The following is an 18,808-nucleotide window of genomic DNA, read 5'->3' as shown; positions in this document are numbered from 1 at the left end:
TTTCTCCATTCGGGAGACTGGTTGAACAATTGCCTAATAGTTTGACCAGTGCAGTGCTAGATTTTAGAACCCAAGCGTGCCTTAAGCACAATTTTCAAGAATATGACTAGCTGATGGAACAAACAGGTACTTTATGGGACTTTTGTAGATAAGGGCGGAACTAAGGTTCACATTTCAAACAGCAAATCACCCACGCAAAATATATACAATTTCATTCACTTCTACTTGCGATGTACCCATCCCCCCTACACCCAGAGTCAACTGGGCATGGCTTTTAGCAATGCTCCCTGGGCCCCAATGTGCAAATTGTTACGACAGCCCACTGGCCCTCCCTTCAGAGCCTGATGGACATGAACTTTGGCCATGACCCTTTGGTTCTAGGCAGCAGGTTTAGGATGGGTCTATAGTGTGATGTTGAGAGTAAAAATCTAGATGACCTATTAACTGACTTACATATTTCTTCACAGTTTTTGGACCATCTGAAGGCTGGGATTGAAGATGTTTGTGGGCACTGGGGTCACAACTACTGGAGAGATAAGTAAGAATGTTATCATGTTCCATTCACTTATAAATCTTGCAACTATCATAGACTTTGTTCTTACAGTGTTTGTCACGCACACAAGTCCTCACATTAGAAGAGACTATTTTTGCTTGCTGACACACTATTGGTGATGCTCTGGTTGGAGGTGCACAATAAAGTCATGATGTGTATAGCTGAGGGCAAGAAATAGATGTCTGAAATAGTAATTTTGACTTTAGCTTGAAGATCTCCTCAGAGCCCTTTTTATGTTGTCGGGTGTACCTCCACCAAAGGCCGTCAGGGCGGCAGTCGGAATACTTACCCTAAAATGGAGGCGGTACCTGCACAGGCACCGCTGCAGGGATTAGGGTGGTTGTTCCACCACCATGAAAAGGTAGACAGAAAGGGACTTTGGGGGCCCTAAGCAGGGCCCCTATCCCCTGTATGCCACTTTTCAGTCGCCCTGGGGGCACATGTTGTGCCCCCACGAACATTCATGTACGTGTGCCAGACACCTCATGGTGCATAAATGTGCACAAAGTGCTCTATAACACTGCGGCTTGTGCTTCAGCCCTTTTCCAGGGCTACAGTGTTACAGAGCACTTTTCTACCTGCCAGCCCGGCGTGCACATTGTAATTGGGCAGTCGGACTGCCGCCTGCCTGCCAGGAAGTGCCCAGACTGCTGTGGTGTGGGGCGGCGGTCTGACCGTCTACCATCATAAAGATGCCCAGATTCTGCACCTCCTCATGGCCAACAAATTAGGAAGTGTGCTCCAGTCTCATTAAAAGAAGGGTCCAGTAGGCAGGTTCATTTGCACTGCCAGGTGATCCACAGCTTTTTGCTAGAATTTGTGCTTTGGTAGCTCTGAGATCCTTCTGTCATTCACGTCAGTGAGAGGCTCAAGGAGATTTGCAGACATTAGTTTGAAGTTGAGAAGTGTTGCAGCCATGGGGCTACAAGAGTTACTAGTTCTGCTGTGGGAGGTGACAAGTATGGTTTATGACTACTCCTCTGTCACCTCCACCCACCTCAGCAGGGCCTTCAGAGGTGGTAGGATGAACCAGAATAACTGCAGCACTGTGACAAAGCTACCATCAGTATGGCTGGCATGTTCCCATCCCACCAATTAAATTCACAGCAGAAGTTGAAGGAGAAGGCAGTTGCCTTTATAAACATATACATTTCTGCTATAGATTTACTAGATCATGTAACATAATGTGATATCTACCTCATGCTGTACCACTGTCAATATATAAAAATCACCTTTATAATAAGAATTATCACTATAAGATATATATGCAAAGCACGGGAAGTCACTGCTGCAATTAAGAACTGGTTATGGACTGTTTCTCATGCACATCTTAGCTAGGATTTTGGGTCCATTCTTGTATCATAAGTAAAACACTAGTTCATACCTTAGCACCGGGGTGTTTTTCCAGAGTTGAATTTGAAGCCTTATGTAGAGTTCCTATAGCTTACGCTCATCTAAAATGTATTTTCATCTTAAATTCATTTTGTAGGCCTAGTAGCAGCCACTGAGGTACGATTGTAACGTTTGTGGAATTGGACTCAAAACTACTTCTAAATCCAGTGAACAGTTATGACTGATTTGCTGACTACACTTTATTGAGAAAACTATAATTTAATAGTTAATTACACATCTAGACTGTAGAGAGAATCTCATTATACATACACTTTGGCTTGCATAGCCTGGAGATCCTTACCAGGAAATTTCAAGTAGATGTTTCTATACTCAGCTATTCAGTGTCTTCGTGTGCCAAGGGATGTCACTTGTAATACCATAGCAGTAAATGATCTCATGCAATGGATTTGGGTATTGATGTATGAAAGAGGTTTTCCCATTCTGTGATAAAAATGCATTAGCAGATATGGTCCTTGGTTTAGCAACCAATAAGATGGGTTTCTGGCAGACCAGTGGTCTTAGCCACCACAGGATACATTTCCCACCTTGAATTTCATATGATATGCTATGTGAGATCATAGTGAAAACCCGCAGAGGTGAAATTACATTGCAGTAGGCTAGAAAGTAGCTACAAATCACGGGCTTCCCTGTCTACTTTAGGAATACTTGTCAATTATATTTTTGTTTATACATTCTCAGAGTTGTAAGCATTGAATAAACAATGCATTTGTTAAATATGTTTTGTGAAGGAAAAGTATGTGACTGGATATATAATGTTTAGGTAAATGGAGTGATCTGACAAACTGAATTGCCCCCACGCACCTTAACCCAATGTCATATGGTGACTTCAAGCCCCATATGTAGGCCTACAGCAAGAAGAATAAGTTATCCAACACCCACCTTGTCCAAGGGTTAGGGGTAGTTGGTGTAAGTCCCCCACCTTGCCCAAAGGCAGGAGCTATATTTGCCACCTCTGCTTTGCTGAAAGGTGGGTGGTGTTCTAATCCTGTGACCTCCCTGCTGTCTTGCAGAAGGGCAAGTACAAAGCTCTCCGCTCACATTTAGGCATGGTGAGTGTGGCAAAATGGAGCAGTTTTTGCCTGCCCACGACTTCTTTAGGGGTGTTTGGAATCCCCGTTGCACTTGGGCAAGGATAGGTGGTTAGAGGGGCTAAGAACACCCAAGCTTCCTTTGGGAAAGAAAAAAACTCCTTACTTAGTCAACATGAGTAGGTAGGAAAAGGTTAACAAGCACCCCATGCCCTTATACAAGTGGGTTGTACAAAATCACACCCGCATGTTAGCAGTGCAAGATGGGTGTTGTCAATCCTCGCCCTTCCAGTCCTTCAGCAAAGCAAGGAGTTTCAGATTTCACAGGGCCAGCCATTATTTGCTTTATTGTGAAATTATGATTTCCTTCCCTTCCCTTGGGCAATGCAGGAGAACTGTGGGCCATTCCTTGTACTTTAGGCAAGGCAAGGGGTGTTTTAAAGATATACTGTTGCTTTTTGTCAAGGTAGATGGAAGATCTTTAAGTCTGGCTCGACAACATAGCTGTTCATAGCCTTTATGTGATTAATGAAAAAAGACCTTTAAGAAGCACGGCTGGTGAGGGGCTTTATTGGCCCCTCCTACAAGTTAACACTCTTGACTATAGCATTTGATTGGGCAGAAGTTGTGCCCCTGCTGAAAAAAAAGAGTGCTTATTTTACTCTTAATGCCTTGTTGGAAAGCTTATGCTCTATACAGTAAGCTTGAATTGAGTATGGTGACAACCCAGTGATGCAATCGGTCAAATGTCATAGTTCTGATCTGTTAATATGAAAAGTTACGAAACAGGCAGTAGGCCAGAATCAGTTATGTGAAAATCATTTGTTAAGGTCTATAATCCTGTATGAGTGGATTGTTATTACTCAGTGGTAAAGCCTGTACACAAATATTTTATTATGTGGAATTGCACACAATACCATAGTAATAATAATAAGAAAAAAATTCTAAAGCGCCTGGTTACACTAAGGCCAGTGTGTCCCCGAGCTATGGTGCGGCTAGCAACAGTTAATCGAGCATGTCCCTCTCTTTATGTCCTCATATAGGAACCTCCTCCCCCTCTACCCTGAGGAGAAGAGATGAGTTTTCAGTTGTTTCCGAAACATACGTTCAGAGGTCTCCAGTCGCAGTCTGGGTGGGAGTCTATTCCAGTGTTGAGCTGCCTGAACACGGAAAGAGTGCCCACCCATCCGGGCTCTTCTGCTCTTAGGGACCTTAACCAGCCCTGTCCCACTGGATCTCAATTGGCGCAATGGAGTATAGGGGGTCAGCAGATCAAGAAGATAAGAGGGCCCTTTCCCTTGAATAATGCGATGACTAATCAACAGGGTTTTAAAGGGCACCCGTTCTTTGATAGGTAGCCAATGCAATAATTCTGGGGTTTTCTTAGATGACGCTCTTTTGGGCAACATCAAAACCATACGGGCAATTGCATTTTGTATGCACTGTAACCGAGTGATACACCTGATATTAGCTCCCAGGTACAGGGCATTCCCATAGCCCAGCCTAGATGTAATAAGGGCATGGACAAGGGATTTCCGGCCCGTCGTGGGAAGTAGATCAAGTGTTTTCCGCATACTCCTCAAAATGCCAAAACACTGCCCTGCCACACGCCTTGTGTGATACTCAAAGGAGATGTTGGTGTCTAGCCAGATACCCAAATTCCTGACTTATTCACAGGGAATAGGTTGAGGCCCCAGGACCTGCGGCCACCATGCCGATGTCCACACTGACGGTGCTTTCCCCACAACCAGGACTTCCATCTTACTTCCGTTTAATTTCAAACAGTTATTAGCCATCCAGGCAGCTACTTCCTGTAAGCATGTCGAAAAGTTACTGGCTGCTGTCTCATCTGATTGAGCAAGAGACACAACAAGTTGGGTGTCGTTGGCGTAAGATACCACTTGCACCCCAAATCTTTCCGTAATCTCTGCTACTGGTGTTACGTAGAGATTGAAGAGGGTGGAGCTCAAGCTGGACCCCTCAGGCACCCCCTGCTTCAGCCTAGTATTCTTTGACCGGAATGGTCCTTGGGCTACCTGAAAGCTGCGATTCTGGAGGAAAGACTCCAGCCACTCCAAAGCTTTATCTTTCACTGCCCCCTTTTTTAGACACTGCAGCAAGGTGTGATGTGCAACAGTGTCAAAAGCAGCACTTAAATCCAAGAGGATAAATACTGCTGTCTGACCTTCATCCACCATCTTCCGTATGATTTCAGTTGATAGGAGCAAGGCAGATTCAGTAGAGTGGGACACCCGAAAGCCTGATTGGGTAGAGTGAAGTAGTTTACAGGTTTCAATATGCTCTGTCCGTTGCATATTGGCAAGAGTTTTGCTTTTAGTTACCCTATCATATAAATCTTGGGAGTGGAAGAGGTGCACTGTGATATTCCTTGATGAGTCCTTCTATGAGGAGGTGTATATATTTACCACATGTAATTTTTTTTATATATTGCATATATATTGTAGGCAAGTTTATGCCCAACACAGTTGGCTTCAGTTGGTCATGGTGGCAAGTCAAAGATAAAGTAAATAGACCTGATTGGTTCACTGGGAAAGTTTTGTCAGGTGCCATAGGTCTGATCTATTTATTTTGAAGAGTTACAACAAAGACTTGTCCTGAAATATTTACTGTGAGAAACAAATGAAGGCCTTTTAGGGAGGATATACTGTGGTAAAACCAGTACACGTTGATTCACCCTCAAGTCAGAAAGTTGCACAGTGAGAATCCTTATAAGGCCCACTTAGGAGGGATTGTATAATATTTTGCTAAACTTAATTGTGTACATCCTTATAGTTTTTATGCATCATGTAAAGGAGTCACGAGCCGGATTCCATCATAGCTGCTTGGAGCTGATGCTCTGTGGTAACCTAACCCTCAGCAACCAAGCCCGGTGCTTCATCACACCAAATGCAGCAGAAAAAACGCACTTTAGTTTTTCAGAACATTGGGAGCCTCTGCAGCTGTGGTCGCCATTCCCCCAAATTGCTTCATTGGTTTGTTATTGGCTTAAACTCGCCGCCTACATTGCTCTTGGAGTAAAATGGGCTCCCTGGAGCCCCAGGTCGTCTCTGCCTTACAAAGCAATTCATTCAGCAGCATAGAGGGGCACTTCCGAACAGACCCATTTGCCGTCTTAGATGACGCTGTGCTGGCGATACAAATACGGTGTGCTACCACCTCCCACAACCCCTACTGCCATCTTGGGACTTCAATTACTGAAGACGATCATGGTCGACCCTTCCCCCCAGCACCACCAGTGCGATTGGCCCAGTCAAGCTCCGCTCCCCGCTCCCGCCTCCCAGCTGTCCAGCCCACCCTGACCCCTACTTCATGGCGGCCACTGAAGGGACAGGTGAGCAAGACCACTGACTCATTGTCAGTAAAACTGCTCTCCCTCCCTCGCCGCCGGTGCGCCAGAGGCAAGCCCGTCTGCACCCGTCCGTGACCCGACTGCGACCAGCACCAAGAACCCTGGATCTCTGCACTGCCAACGCTACGACCCAGTGGCACTCCATGCTCTCAACCAAGGCCGCAACAACAACTGCAAGCTAGCATCACCAGCCGACACCCATGGACCCTTCAGCTGTCACGCTGCCAGCACACCTGCAGCCTCGCAAAGACCACTGGCCCAGCGCAATCCGCCCGCAACAACACAACCGACCAAAAGACCCTGCAATGCATCCTCCTCAACGTCCGATCCCTCCAGAAACATGCCACCAAAATCTGGGACCTCCTCAACAGCACTACCCCAGACGTAGCATTCTTTATCGAAACCTGGACCAACACCACCTCGGGACCGGACATTGCCATCGCAATTCCCCAAGGATACGAGATCTCCAGGAAGGACCGCCCCACCCTCCCTGGAGGATAAATCGCCATGGTCCACAAATCCTCCCCCACCGCCTGAGCACACTCCCCGACGAGCCCACAGACCTGATGGAACACTTTTACTTCAAGATACTGGCCAGCCCTACCACCACCTTCCGAGGAACCCTCATCTACGGACCCCCTGGAACCCTCGGACATATCCCCAACTCCATCACGTACATCATCTTCCCGCATGCCATTGTGTCCACCAACTAATCCCTACTGGGAGACCTCCACTTCCACTTCGACAACCAACTGGACCCCAGCACCACATACCTCCTGGACAACCTCCACAACATTGGACTCCGCCAGATCGTGATTGAACCCACACACTCAGCAGGACACATTCGTGATTCGTGGGGGTATTTGTAAAGCGCGGCGGTCGCTCAGGAAGGAGCATCATGGCGCTGAATTTCCAGGTCGAGGAGCAGAAAACAAATCGTGATGGCCGTGGAATTTAGATGGCTGCCTTGGTGTGGTCATCCGGGAGGTTAAAAATCCACGTTTTTAGCAGTTTTCTGAAGGGTTTTTCCTGAGTTTGGTGTCTAAGGTTTTTGGGCATCCGGTTCCAGTTTTTTGTGGCCAAGAAGCTTAGGGTTTTTCCACCTTTTGTCTTCATGTTGAATCTGACTGGCTGTATGAGGTTATCATGGGAGGAGCGGAGGGACCTACTAGGATTGTAGTGGGGGAAGCGTCTGGTGAGGTATTTAGGGCCGGATTTATTGAAAGCCCGAAAGGCGACAATTAGCATCTTAAAGAGTATTCTCTTGTGAAATGGGAGCCAGTGCAGGGATCTTAGAGCCGCGGATATAGATGTTCTTCTGGGCAGTTTCAGAACCAGGCGGGCGGCGGTGTGAAGTACGCTTTGGAGTTTATTGAGTGTAGTTTTTTTTGCTCCAGCAAGAAGACCATTACAGTAGTCCAAGCGTGAGATTATTAGGGCCACATCCTTCACCCCCTCTTCACAACAGAAAACTCCAACTCCATCACCTTCAGCCACACCACCGAACTCCCATGGACTGACCATCGATGCGTCCACTTCACCTTCAGAACACCCACCATCCACAGCTACCAGCACCTGCTCCCACAAAGAAACAGAACCAGAATCACCGACGACCAGCTAACCTCATCACTCAGCAACTCCACCCCAACCATCCCGGAAAACGACGACGCCAACACCGCAGCCCGAACCCTGCACAGAAAGATTTTCGACAGCGCCAACACCATAGCCCTCCTCAAGAAAAACACCTATGCCTAGAAAGCTAGATGGTTCACCACCGAACTTTGAGAGTCCAGACGCACTTGCCGCTGCCTGAAAAAGGCCTGGAGGAACACCAAATCCACAGAAGCCCACAACAACTTCAGAGCCGCCACCAATGCCCACCAACAACTCATCAGAAAAACAAGGAAAAAGGCAATTGAAGGCAGAATCTCCACTCATGCACACAACAGCAAAGAACTTTTCAACATCATCAAGGAGTTTGCCCAACCCACCAGCGAGTCCACCGACATCCCTCCCTCTCAAGACCTCTGCGACAATATCAGCACCTTTTCCCACTACAAAATCAAGAGCCTCTACGACAACTTCGAAAAAGACAACCAACACACTGAACCCTCACCATCCACCCCGACACCCTGAAACCAGCGATCGACAACTGGACAGCCCTCACCACCGAGCACACACTGAAGACGATAAAGTCAATGCGCCCCCACCACGTTGTCAACAAAACTGCCGACACCATTGCACCCATGCTCTGCCACACCATCAACCGCTCCCTGGCAACCGCCTCATTCCCTGACAACTGGAAACACGCTGAGATCAACCCCCTCCTGAAGAAATCCTCGGCAGACCCCACCGACCCCACCAACCTCAAAAACTACGGACCCATCTCCCTGCTCCCGTTCCCAACGAAAGTCATTGAGAAAGCCATCAACAGCCAACTCGCCACATTCATCGAACAGCACAACATCCTCAACTCCTCCCAATCCGGCTTTAGAAAAAACCACAGCACGGAAACTGCCCTCCTTGCTGCAATAGACGACATCTGTACCTTATTGGACAAAGGAGAAACAGCAGCCCTCATCCTCCTCGACCTCTCAGCGGCGTTCGACACAGTCTCTCACCGCACCCTAATACACAGACTCCACGACACAGGGATCCAATCAAGACCCCAACTGGATCTGCTCCTTCCTCTCTGGCATAACTCAGCGGGTTAGACTCCCCCCTTTCCTCTCAGACGCTGCACCTACCACCTGCGGAGTGCCCCAGGGGTCCTCACTTAGCCCTACGCTCTTCAACGTCTACATGGCTCCGCTCACCCCCATTGTCAAAACCTACGGACTCAACATTGTGTCATACACAGACTACACCCAACTCATCCTCTCCCTATCCAACGAACCCAACACCGCCAGACACAACTTTCAAAAAGGCTTGGAAGCGGTCGCCAAATGGATGAAAAACAGCTACCTACAACTAAACACCAACAAAACGGAAGTACTCATCATGGGCCCAAACCCAGACGCCTGGAACGACACCTGGTGGCCTCCAGCCCTCGGAAGCCTGCCCACCCCACGGACCATGCACGCAACCTGGGAATCCTCCTGGACTCAGAACTCAAAATGGACCGCCAGATCAACTCTGTCTCGTCCTCCTGCTTCCACACCCTGCATCTCCTATCTAAGACCTTCAAATGGATCCCCCTCGAACACAGAAAGACCGCCACTCACGCCCTGTTCACCAGCAGGCTTGAGTACGGCAATGCACTCTATGCCGGAATAAACAAAAATCTCAACCACAAGCTACAGAACGTCCAAAACACCGCAGCAAGACTGGTCTTCAACCTGCCAAGCCACTGCCTGCACCTGCGCACACTCCACTGGCTCCTCATTGAAGCTGGAGTCACCTTCAAGATGCTAACCCATGCTCACAAGGCCCTCCACGACACTGGGCCAGCATACCTGAACAGCCAACTCAAATTCCACGCACCCCAAAGGACCCTACGATCAGCCCAGCTCTCCTACGCCGTGGTCCTCCACACCAGAAAGACCAGATCGGGAAGCCGCACCTTCTCCTTCCGCCGGCCTTCCGCTCCACCTCAGACAGATGACATCGCTCCCCATCTTCACAAGAAACCTCAAAACTCTCTTCGACAAACCCCCTCCTTGATGGACTAGAACATGCTAACCCCCCCACACCCCAAGTGCCTTGAGACCCTTACGGGTGAGTAGTCGCGCTTAACAAACACCTAACAAACACCTGATTTGATTTTTCAGCAAGGCACTGTGTGCTTTGGTGTAATCTGTATTACATATTTTTTTTAAGAGTTTTATATAGCGCAAACTTGACCCGAAGGTATCGGGTTTCAGAGTGCTTTACATGAGCACCAATTACATTACACAAAGACCCATTCATTTTTGTTAGGCACGGGGAGATTAAGTGATTTGCCCAGAATCACAGGATGTTGAGCATCATTGCTGAGACTCGAACCTGGTTCCCCAGATCTGAGATCAACCGCCCTAGCCCGTGCGGCCACAGAGACTGTGTAAGCAAGAGACTGTGTAAGCATCTGCAGTCCCTTCTGTAATGTAAAAAGACAGCGTAAGCATCTGCATTCCCTTCTGTAATGCAAAAGTGCCCCAGTGGCACAGAAAACAGGCGCACCTGCCCATTGTGCCTGCAGAGCACTTTATGTGATAGGGCTTACAAATCTCTGCATAGGGCCTGCCACAGTAGCAGAAAAAACACAATATGCTTCCAAGTCGGCTTAGTGAGATCAACACTTATTTATGACCTCTGTTGTCATCTGGTGGTAATGGGCTAGAATCCTGTAAAGCTCAACTTAGCCTGCCATCCTTTCTTGGTTAATAAAGCGGCCCTTGACCTTGTTTGGCCGGCAGGTCACTCCCCCATGCCGTACAGCTCCTCCTGACTGTGCCCGCTTCTCAGCCCAGCTGCTCTGAGTTCAAGACCCTCCTCCACCTGCAGGCTATCACCTGCGCCTCATCCCTGGTGGCAGTGGTAGGCCTTAGGTTTGCTTTTTCTGCCGTTTTTATTGCTTTTATAGTGCCTGTTTCTGTATTTACTGTACTTGTGGCCTGTTCAGCTTTGTTTTTCCCTGGTGGCAGTGGTAGGCCTTAGGTTTGCTTTCTCTGCCGTTTTTTTGCTTGTATTGTGCCCGTTTCTGTATTTACTGTGCTTGTTGCCTGCTCTGCTTTATTTTGTACTTGTTCCTCCCTTTTTTCCGCAGTGTCCATTTTCCTTCTGTGCCTTGGCCGGTCGCGCTTTCCCGCCGCTGCGTCCCCTGCGGCCTGCCCCCCCACTCCCATTTGTCCGCTCACCCACCTCCCAGCTGCTCCTCCCTCCCACCTCCCCTTAATATGGCAGCCGCTGCGCGGCCATGCAGCGGATGCGCGCAGTGGGCGCGCCTAAGGCAAGCCCGTCTGCACCCTTCTGTGCCTGGACCGCACCCAGCGCCAGAACCCCTGGCCCCCGCAAACACCACAATGCCTGACAGCGCTATGATGCCAGCACCCTCCATGCACTCAACTCTGGACGAGAACACACCTGCTACCAGGCTACCCCAAAGCGCACCCAAGGACCCTTCACCTGCCGGAACTGCAGCTTCACCAGCACTCGGCCCGCAAAACAACCAACCGAAGGACCCAACTACCCCAGATGCTTCCTCCTCAACACCCGCTCCGCCCGCAAACACGCCGTCAAACTCTGGGACCTACTCGACCCTACCTCCCCAGACGTCGCCTTCCAGACGGAGACCTGGTTGAACCCCACCTCAGCTCCCGACATCGCCATAGCCATCCCGGAAGGCTACAAAATCACCCACAGGGACCGCACCAATGGCGTAGGAGGAGGTATTGCCATCGTCCACAGGAACACCATCAAAGTCTCGACCAACACCGACGACACCCTCAGCACTTCCAGGTTCACACTGACCCCAACAACACCCTTAGAGGAACATTAATCTACAGACCCCCTAGACCCCAACCACAGTTCTGCAACTCCATCGCCGTCTTCATCAGCACACACACCCTCGCCTCCACGGACTACATCCTCCTCGGGGACCTGAACTTCCAACTCGAGAACAACAATGACACCAACTCCACCACCCTGATCGACAACCTCGCCAACCTCGGACTCAGACAGCTCGTGACAACACCAACCCACACCGTCAGCCACACGCTCGATCCCATCTTCACCGCAAGCCCCCACGTCTCCTTCAACCACACCACAGAACCCCACTGGACCGACCACCACTGCATCCACTTCACCTTCACAAAGCCAACCACGCACCACCGCACCCTACAGATGCCCCAACACTGTTGGAGCAAGTTCACAGATGACCAGCTAACCACCACCCTCACCCAGAGCCCACCCACTGACTCCACCGACACCACCACTCACAACCTCAGACAATGGATCAATGACTGCGCCAACACCCTTGTCCCGCTCAAGACACCCTCCAACAGCCACACCCACAAGAAAGCCACCTGGTTCACCTAAGACCTCCTGGCCTCCAAACAAACATGCCGAAAACTGGAGAAGAACTGGCTGCACGAACGAACGCCGGACAGCTACGCAGCCCACAAGAATGCCACACGCAGACACCATTTATTTATTTATTTATTTATGCATTTTTATATAGCGCAGACTTTACCCGAAGGCGTCAGAGCGCTTCACATTAGGAACAGAAATGAAACATAATGAGAAACATTACAAAAGAACAGATTGCAAAAACATACGTTACTTACATAAGGTAATAGTGACAATTGTGAGCAAACAAAATACATGAGGTAGTAAAAACTGTGAGCAACCAAAAATACATGAGATAGTAAAGGTAATAGTGACAATCGTGAGCAAACAAAATACTTGAGTAAAGATTGTGAGCAACCAAAATACATGAGGTAGTAAAGGTAATAGTGACAATCGTGAGCAAACAAAATACTTGAGTAAAAATTGTGAGCAACCAAAATACATGAGGTAGTCAAAAGTGCACAAGAGGAAATGAAAGTGACAAGTGTGCAGTTATAAGAGAAAACAGAGTATAATTAGAGGTATAGTCCTGCAATAGGTGCTAGACACTCAGGCTCAGGAACAAGCGTTACGTGGGCAAGGTGGCACTTGTGCAAGTATCAAAGGTAAAGACATGTGAGAGGTAGCAGCCGTGTGTTGCAAGGGCAGAGTGGTGTGTGCATGTTACAAAAGGGCACCGAACACCAGTACATGGAAAATGCTGCAAAAAGGCAGACCCTCCAATCACAGGCATACACTGGGAAGGCACTTCCATGGTCATGGAAAGTAGAAATTATCAGTAGTCGGAAGTCTTCCTCACAAATAGCAAGAGGACGTGAGTTACTTTTGGAGGTGTCTCTGGAGGAGGAGAACTTTGAGGTCCCTTTTGAAGGCCTGGGAGGAGGCGGTGGTCCGGAGCTGAGGTGGAAAGGAGTTCCAGATTCTCACTGCGTTGCCTGAAAAGGATTGGGCCATTGTTCTTTCCTTCTAGAAAGTGGGAGGTTCAAGCAGTAGATTCTCCGCATTGCGTGAACGTCTAGAGCCACCAGAGAGTTTCAGTTTATTCGCCAGGTAGCTGGGAGATGAGGAGTGCAAGGCTTTGTGGGTAATGCAGGCAGTCTTGTAAATAGCTCTAGCCTCGAAGGGAAGCCAGCGGAGGGTGGATAACATCGGCGTGATGTGATCGCTTCTTTTGGCCCCATAAATGAAATGAGCTGCTGAATGGAAGACAGACTTAAGTGGGGACAGGTGAGATTTGGGGAGGCCAGTAAGTAGAGAATTGCAGTAGTCTAGTCTAGAGAGGACCAGCGATTGCACCAGGGTTATAAGGTCCTGCTCCGGGAAGAAGCGACGGATTCCCCAAAGAAGGCGCAGTTGGTAGCGAGCAGATTTTGCAACACCATCAACTCATCAGAGCCGCCAAGAGGGCCTCATTCAAAGACCGCCTGGATAACAACTTACACAACAACAAAGAGCTCTTCAACATCGTGAAGGAACTCTACAACCCCAGCTCCAACACGACATCCTGCCTTTGCAAGACCTGTGCAACTCACTGGCCACCTTCTTCCACTGCAAGATCGCCGACATCCACGACAGCTTCAACGCCACGACTGCCTCGACAGCCACCGCCCCCACGACCACCACCTGCACCAACCGCCTGCTCTCCTGGACCAGCATCAACGACGAGGACACCAGCGAGATCATGAACACCATCCACTCCGGATCACTGTTAGACCCATGCCCTCACCACATCTTCAACAAAGCCAGCACAGCCATCACACCCCATCTCCGGAAAGTAATCCACATCTTCTTCGAGACAGCAACCCTCCCGGAAAGTAGGAAGCACGCAGAGATCAATGCCTTACTCAAGAAACCCAAGGCGGACCCCAAGGACCTCAAGAACTTCCGACCCATCTACCTGCTCCCGTTCCCGGGGAAGGTCACCGAGAAAATCATCAACAAACAACTGACCCGTTTCCTCGAGGAGAACAGAATCCTGGATCCATCCCAGTGCGGGTTCCACAGCAACAACAGCACCGAAACCGCCCTCATCGCCGCCACCGATGACATGAGGACCCTGCTTGACAATGGAGAAACTGCAGCCTTCATTCTCCTGGACCTGTCAGCCGCCTTCGACGCGGTCCGTCACCGCAGACTACGAACACACCTACACGACGCCGGGATGCAAGAGAAGGCCCTGGACTGGACCACATCCTTCCTCTCCGGCAGAACTCAGAGTGTCCGCCTCCCCCTCTTCTGCTCCATTGCCACCAGAATAATCTGCGGCGTACCCCAGGGATCTTCCCTCAGCCCGACGCTTTTCAACGTCTACATGGCACCCCTCGCCCACGTCGCCCGACAGCATGACCTCAACATCATCTCCTATGCCGATGACACCCAGCTGATCATCTCCCTCACCAAAAACTCTCACACTGCCAAAACCAACCTCCACGAAGGAATGAAGGAGCCGTCGCCGAATGAATGAGGAACAGCCGACTGAAGCTAAACTTGGACAAGACCTCGGACAAGGTGGAGGTCCTCATCCTCAGCTCTACCCCTTCAGGCTGGGACAACTCCTGGTGGCCGACAACACTAAGAACAGCCCTGACACCCACCGACCACGCACGCAACCTAAGGGTCACCCTCGACTCCATCCTCTCCATGACTAATCAGGTCAACGCCGTCTCCTCATCCTGCTTCAACACCCTCCGAATGCTCCGCAGGATCTTCAAGTGGATCCCCACCGAGACGAGAAGAACAGTCACCCAGGCCCTTGTCACCAGCAGGCTGGACTACGGAAACGCCCCCTACGCAGGAACATCAGCCAAGCTCCTGAGACAATTGAAACGCATCCAGAACGCCTCGGCACGTCTGATCCTCGACATCCCCGCCGCAGCCACGTCACACCCCACCTGAGAGACCTGCACTGGCTCCCCATCAACAAGAGGATAACCTTTAAACTCCTCATCCATGCACACAAATCTCTCCACAAGACCGGACCAGCATACCTCAACAGACGACTCAACTTCTACACCACCACCAGCCAGCTCCGCTCCGCCAGCCTCTCCCTCGCCACAGTCCCCACATCCGAAGAACGACCGGCGGTGGCAGATCCTTCTCCCAACTTGTCCCCAAGACCGGGAACACCCTCCCCACCAACCTTCGGCAGACCCAAGACCTACAGGCCTTCAGAAGACTCCTCAAGACCTGGCGCTTTGATCACTAGCAGCACCCCCCCACCAGCACCTCGAGACCCTCACGGGTATGTAGTGCGCTTTATAAGTGTCATGATTGATTGATTGATCGATTGATGGAATAAATAGACTGTGGTAACAGTGAGTAGTGAAACATGGTATTTAAGTGCAGTATTGTGTACTGTATGAAAAACAAGTTATTAATATGAAGGCCATAATAATGTTCGACTATAGGTGGGCATTTAGTGGACTTGGAAACATTGCCACAATTGCAGAGACCACAGAACTGAGTCATAGGACACCTCACCTGAGCATTCATTCCAACATGGGCCTCGGAGCTGACCAGCAGTACAGTGTGTGACAGGTTAGGCCTTTATTTTGTGGTAGGATCCGAAGTCCCACATATGTCCTAGAAACCTGTTTTCTAATCTATTTACTTCCTCCCCTGAAGGAGTAAACTGAGAAGGGTTCTGACCAGCAACACTTTGGTGCTTTGTGGAATATGTTCCTCTTGACTGCTGGGTATAGCATGAACTGTACTTGCCAGTGCTGCATGTGTTTGTGAGGAAAATGTGGAATGCTGCTAACTATATGTTATGTTATGTTATATGAATTTATTTCGCACGAGGATACTTGACAGAGTGTCCCGGCACGTACCTGGGAAAAAGAAACCTAAATCAGGGCAAATGCTAGAAGAGAAAGGTTTTTAGCTTTTCTTAAAAAATTGCAAGATCTTGAATGCCGCACAGCGCTAAAGGTAAAGCATTCCATTCCAACACAGCTTTCCACACAAAAGAACTCCCACCGAGCCTTTGGCGTGTGAACCTAGGGGTCTGCACCAGAAGTTGGGAAGAGGAGCGCAACTGCCTGACTGGATTGTGGAATGCAAACCTCTTCTCTAGGTAGGCAGGACCCGAACCATGAAGAGCCCTATGGGTAATAGCCAAAGTTTTTATTTGTGACTCCACCGGGAGCCAGTGTAAGGAGCACAAATGAGCTCGCACACTACACCTGCTAGATAGCTCCAGCAACAGTCTGGCAGCCGAATTTTGGAAAACCTGTCATTTATTCACAAGGTAGCCGTTCAAGCCTACATACAGTGCGTTGGCATAGTCCAGGCAGTACAAGATCATGGCGCGAACAACCGTTTCTTTAGCAAGTTTTTAAAGGAGAGGAAGAAACTTCCTCAGAGTTTTCAGAGTGCCAAAGCAGGTCCCAACCAGCTTCTTAACCTGGGTTGAAAATTTCAGGTTCTCATTGAACCAAACCCCCACATTTTTTGCAGCTATACCCATAGCACTAGTCAAGGGAAAGCCGGGGGCCATAACCTCTCTCTGAAGTTATCAGGAAAAATGCCGTACAAAAGGACCTCAGACTTCTCTTCATTACACTTAAGCTGCGCCTGAGCAAGCCAGCCGAAAACAGAGGACAGACAGTGTTGAGCCGCGAGAACTGAGTAGTGTGTGAGAGAAGCTTGTCCGTTTACAGTCGGCTTTATACATGCCCTGTGTGAGGGACGCATGAACTGTTTTTGTCTGTGCTTGTGGACTCTGTGAGAGAAGCATACACTTCTGCGATCTGTTTTACCAGCACATTGTGAGGGAAGCCTCCATTGCTGGTGAATTTGACCTAATCTGTGTATAGGCGAACAAGCTTACACTGCTGCCTGTGCTGATTTCAGTATTTGTGATTGAAACATGCACTACACCTGCCTGTGATGAACCAGCCATGTCACCCTGTTTCAGTGTGCCTTACTGAAATGAAAGAAACCGTTTTCAATATGAAACGTGAATTTAGCAAGCATTGGCAAAGCCAATAGATCTTGGCGAAGGTCTGAGCTATTGGCGTTGTCAATGGTATAGGTCCCATAGGATTAAATAGAAACACATTTTCTATGGAAGTCCACACAGAAATCCAGTCTATGGATTATGTGCTTTTGCATGCATTATGCAGTTTCAGACTTCTCTCATGCTGCATTTCCTCGAAAGGGTTACCTTTATCAATTAAATATGTAGTAAGAGAAAAATAATATGTTAATTTTTGAAGATTTTAGCCAGCATTAGGCATTGCTTGACAGCAATAGTGTATTGTTATCTGCTGCGTTCTTGAATGTGGTCTACAAGATGAGTGCGGTATTAGTATGTGTTTCAGCAGTTATTTAAAGCTGGAGCAGCTTGTGTAGTACATACTGGAGGGCCGTCGGGCTGTTCAGCCCTGTAGTCTTACTTCTGTGTCGATGCACAGGTGTTCTGCAGGAGTAATGATTAATGAGGACTTTGAAGAGTGGCTGCTGGAGCCTGTCCGGTTGTAATGAGGGCGCCTGGTGTGGAACATTCGTGGAAGAGATGCTAGTGCACGACAGTAGGGGAGGTGGAGTTTGTCATCACCAGGGGAGGGGGATCTGCCTCTCCTACAAAGTGGAGGTGGTGAAGTGGGTTGTTGTATTGACGTAATAGGTTGGGTGGCTCCTTTCCTAGACCAAAAAACATGCCAAGAAACTGCTAGTTAAAAGAGGTGCACAGCATAATGCTGCTCCAAAGCCTCTGTGCATCCCCACACTGCAGAATGGAGCACAAATATGCAGTTGTGCATCAACAAACCATCCAGAGAGCTATAACTTGCAGACCGGGTTGCCTATTGTACAGCAACATTTATATAGCGCTTACTGCCCATGTGTGTGTCACTGAAGAGCCTGTGTACATAGGTAGCATGTTACATTGTACAGGGCGATGTTGGAAGTGAGAACACAGTCTCAAAAAATAAAAAAAAGTAGTCCCAAAACAATGCCGTACCATGCCTGCTGCATATGTTTAAATGCAGTTACATTACACAAAGACACATTTATTTTTGGCAGGCACGGGGACATTATGTGATTTCCCCAGAATCACAGTATGTTGAGCTGATGCCATGGCGCGTACCTGGTTCTCCAGCTCTAAAGTCAGCAGGTCTGACCGCTATGCCACCTCCTCTCCCCAAGGGAATGGATTGCTTGGTAAAATTGTACTAGAAATTTCTCCAGGCACCAAGCCTCCCTTTCCTCCTGTGCTACGGGCTAGCATTGATGAGTATGAAGTGGGTAAACAAAAGAAGAAATGTGCACAGCCAGTAGCCTAGTAAGGCAACCTTGGCATTTATGCAAATATGGTAAATGCTTCCCTATATGTGACCCTACACTTCCCGTCTGTCTTACTCTTGCAGGTCACCACTGTTTCCAATCTTTTTCTCC

At 48.9% G+C, this 18,808-nt stretch overlaps 1 protein-coding gene across 1 annotated transcript in view; it reads left to right on the top strand.

Moving 5' to 3' along the window:
- Positions 1-18,808, top strand: part of LOC144773146 (sodium/hydrogen exchanger 2-like) — a 622,810-nt gene that overhangs the window by 496,794 nt on the left and 107,208 nt on the right. The window contains exon 7 of the mRNA XM_078658003.1: positions 468-538. Coding sequence (XP_078514129.1) covers positions 468-538 — 71 coding nt within the window. The remainder of the gene's footprint in view (positions 1-467; positions 539-18,808) is intronic.

The sequence above is a fragment of the Lissotriton helveticus genome, chromosome 8 (assembly GCF_964261635.1).
Source record: "Lissotriton helveticus chromosome 8, aLisHel1.1, whole genome shotgun sequence".
Lineage (NCBI taxonomy): Eukaryota > Metazoa > Chordata > Amphibia > Caudata > Salamandridae > Lissotriton > Lissotriton helveticus.
The sequence above is the reverse complement of the archived record's forward strand: the minus strand, read 5'-3'. Positions and strand labels throughout refer to the sequence as shown.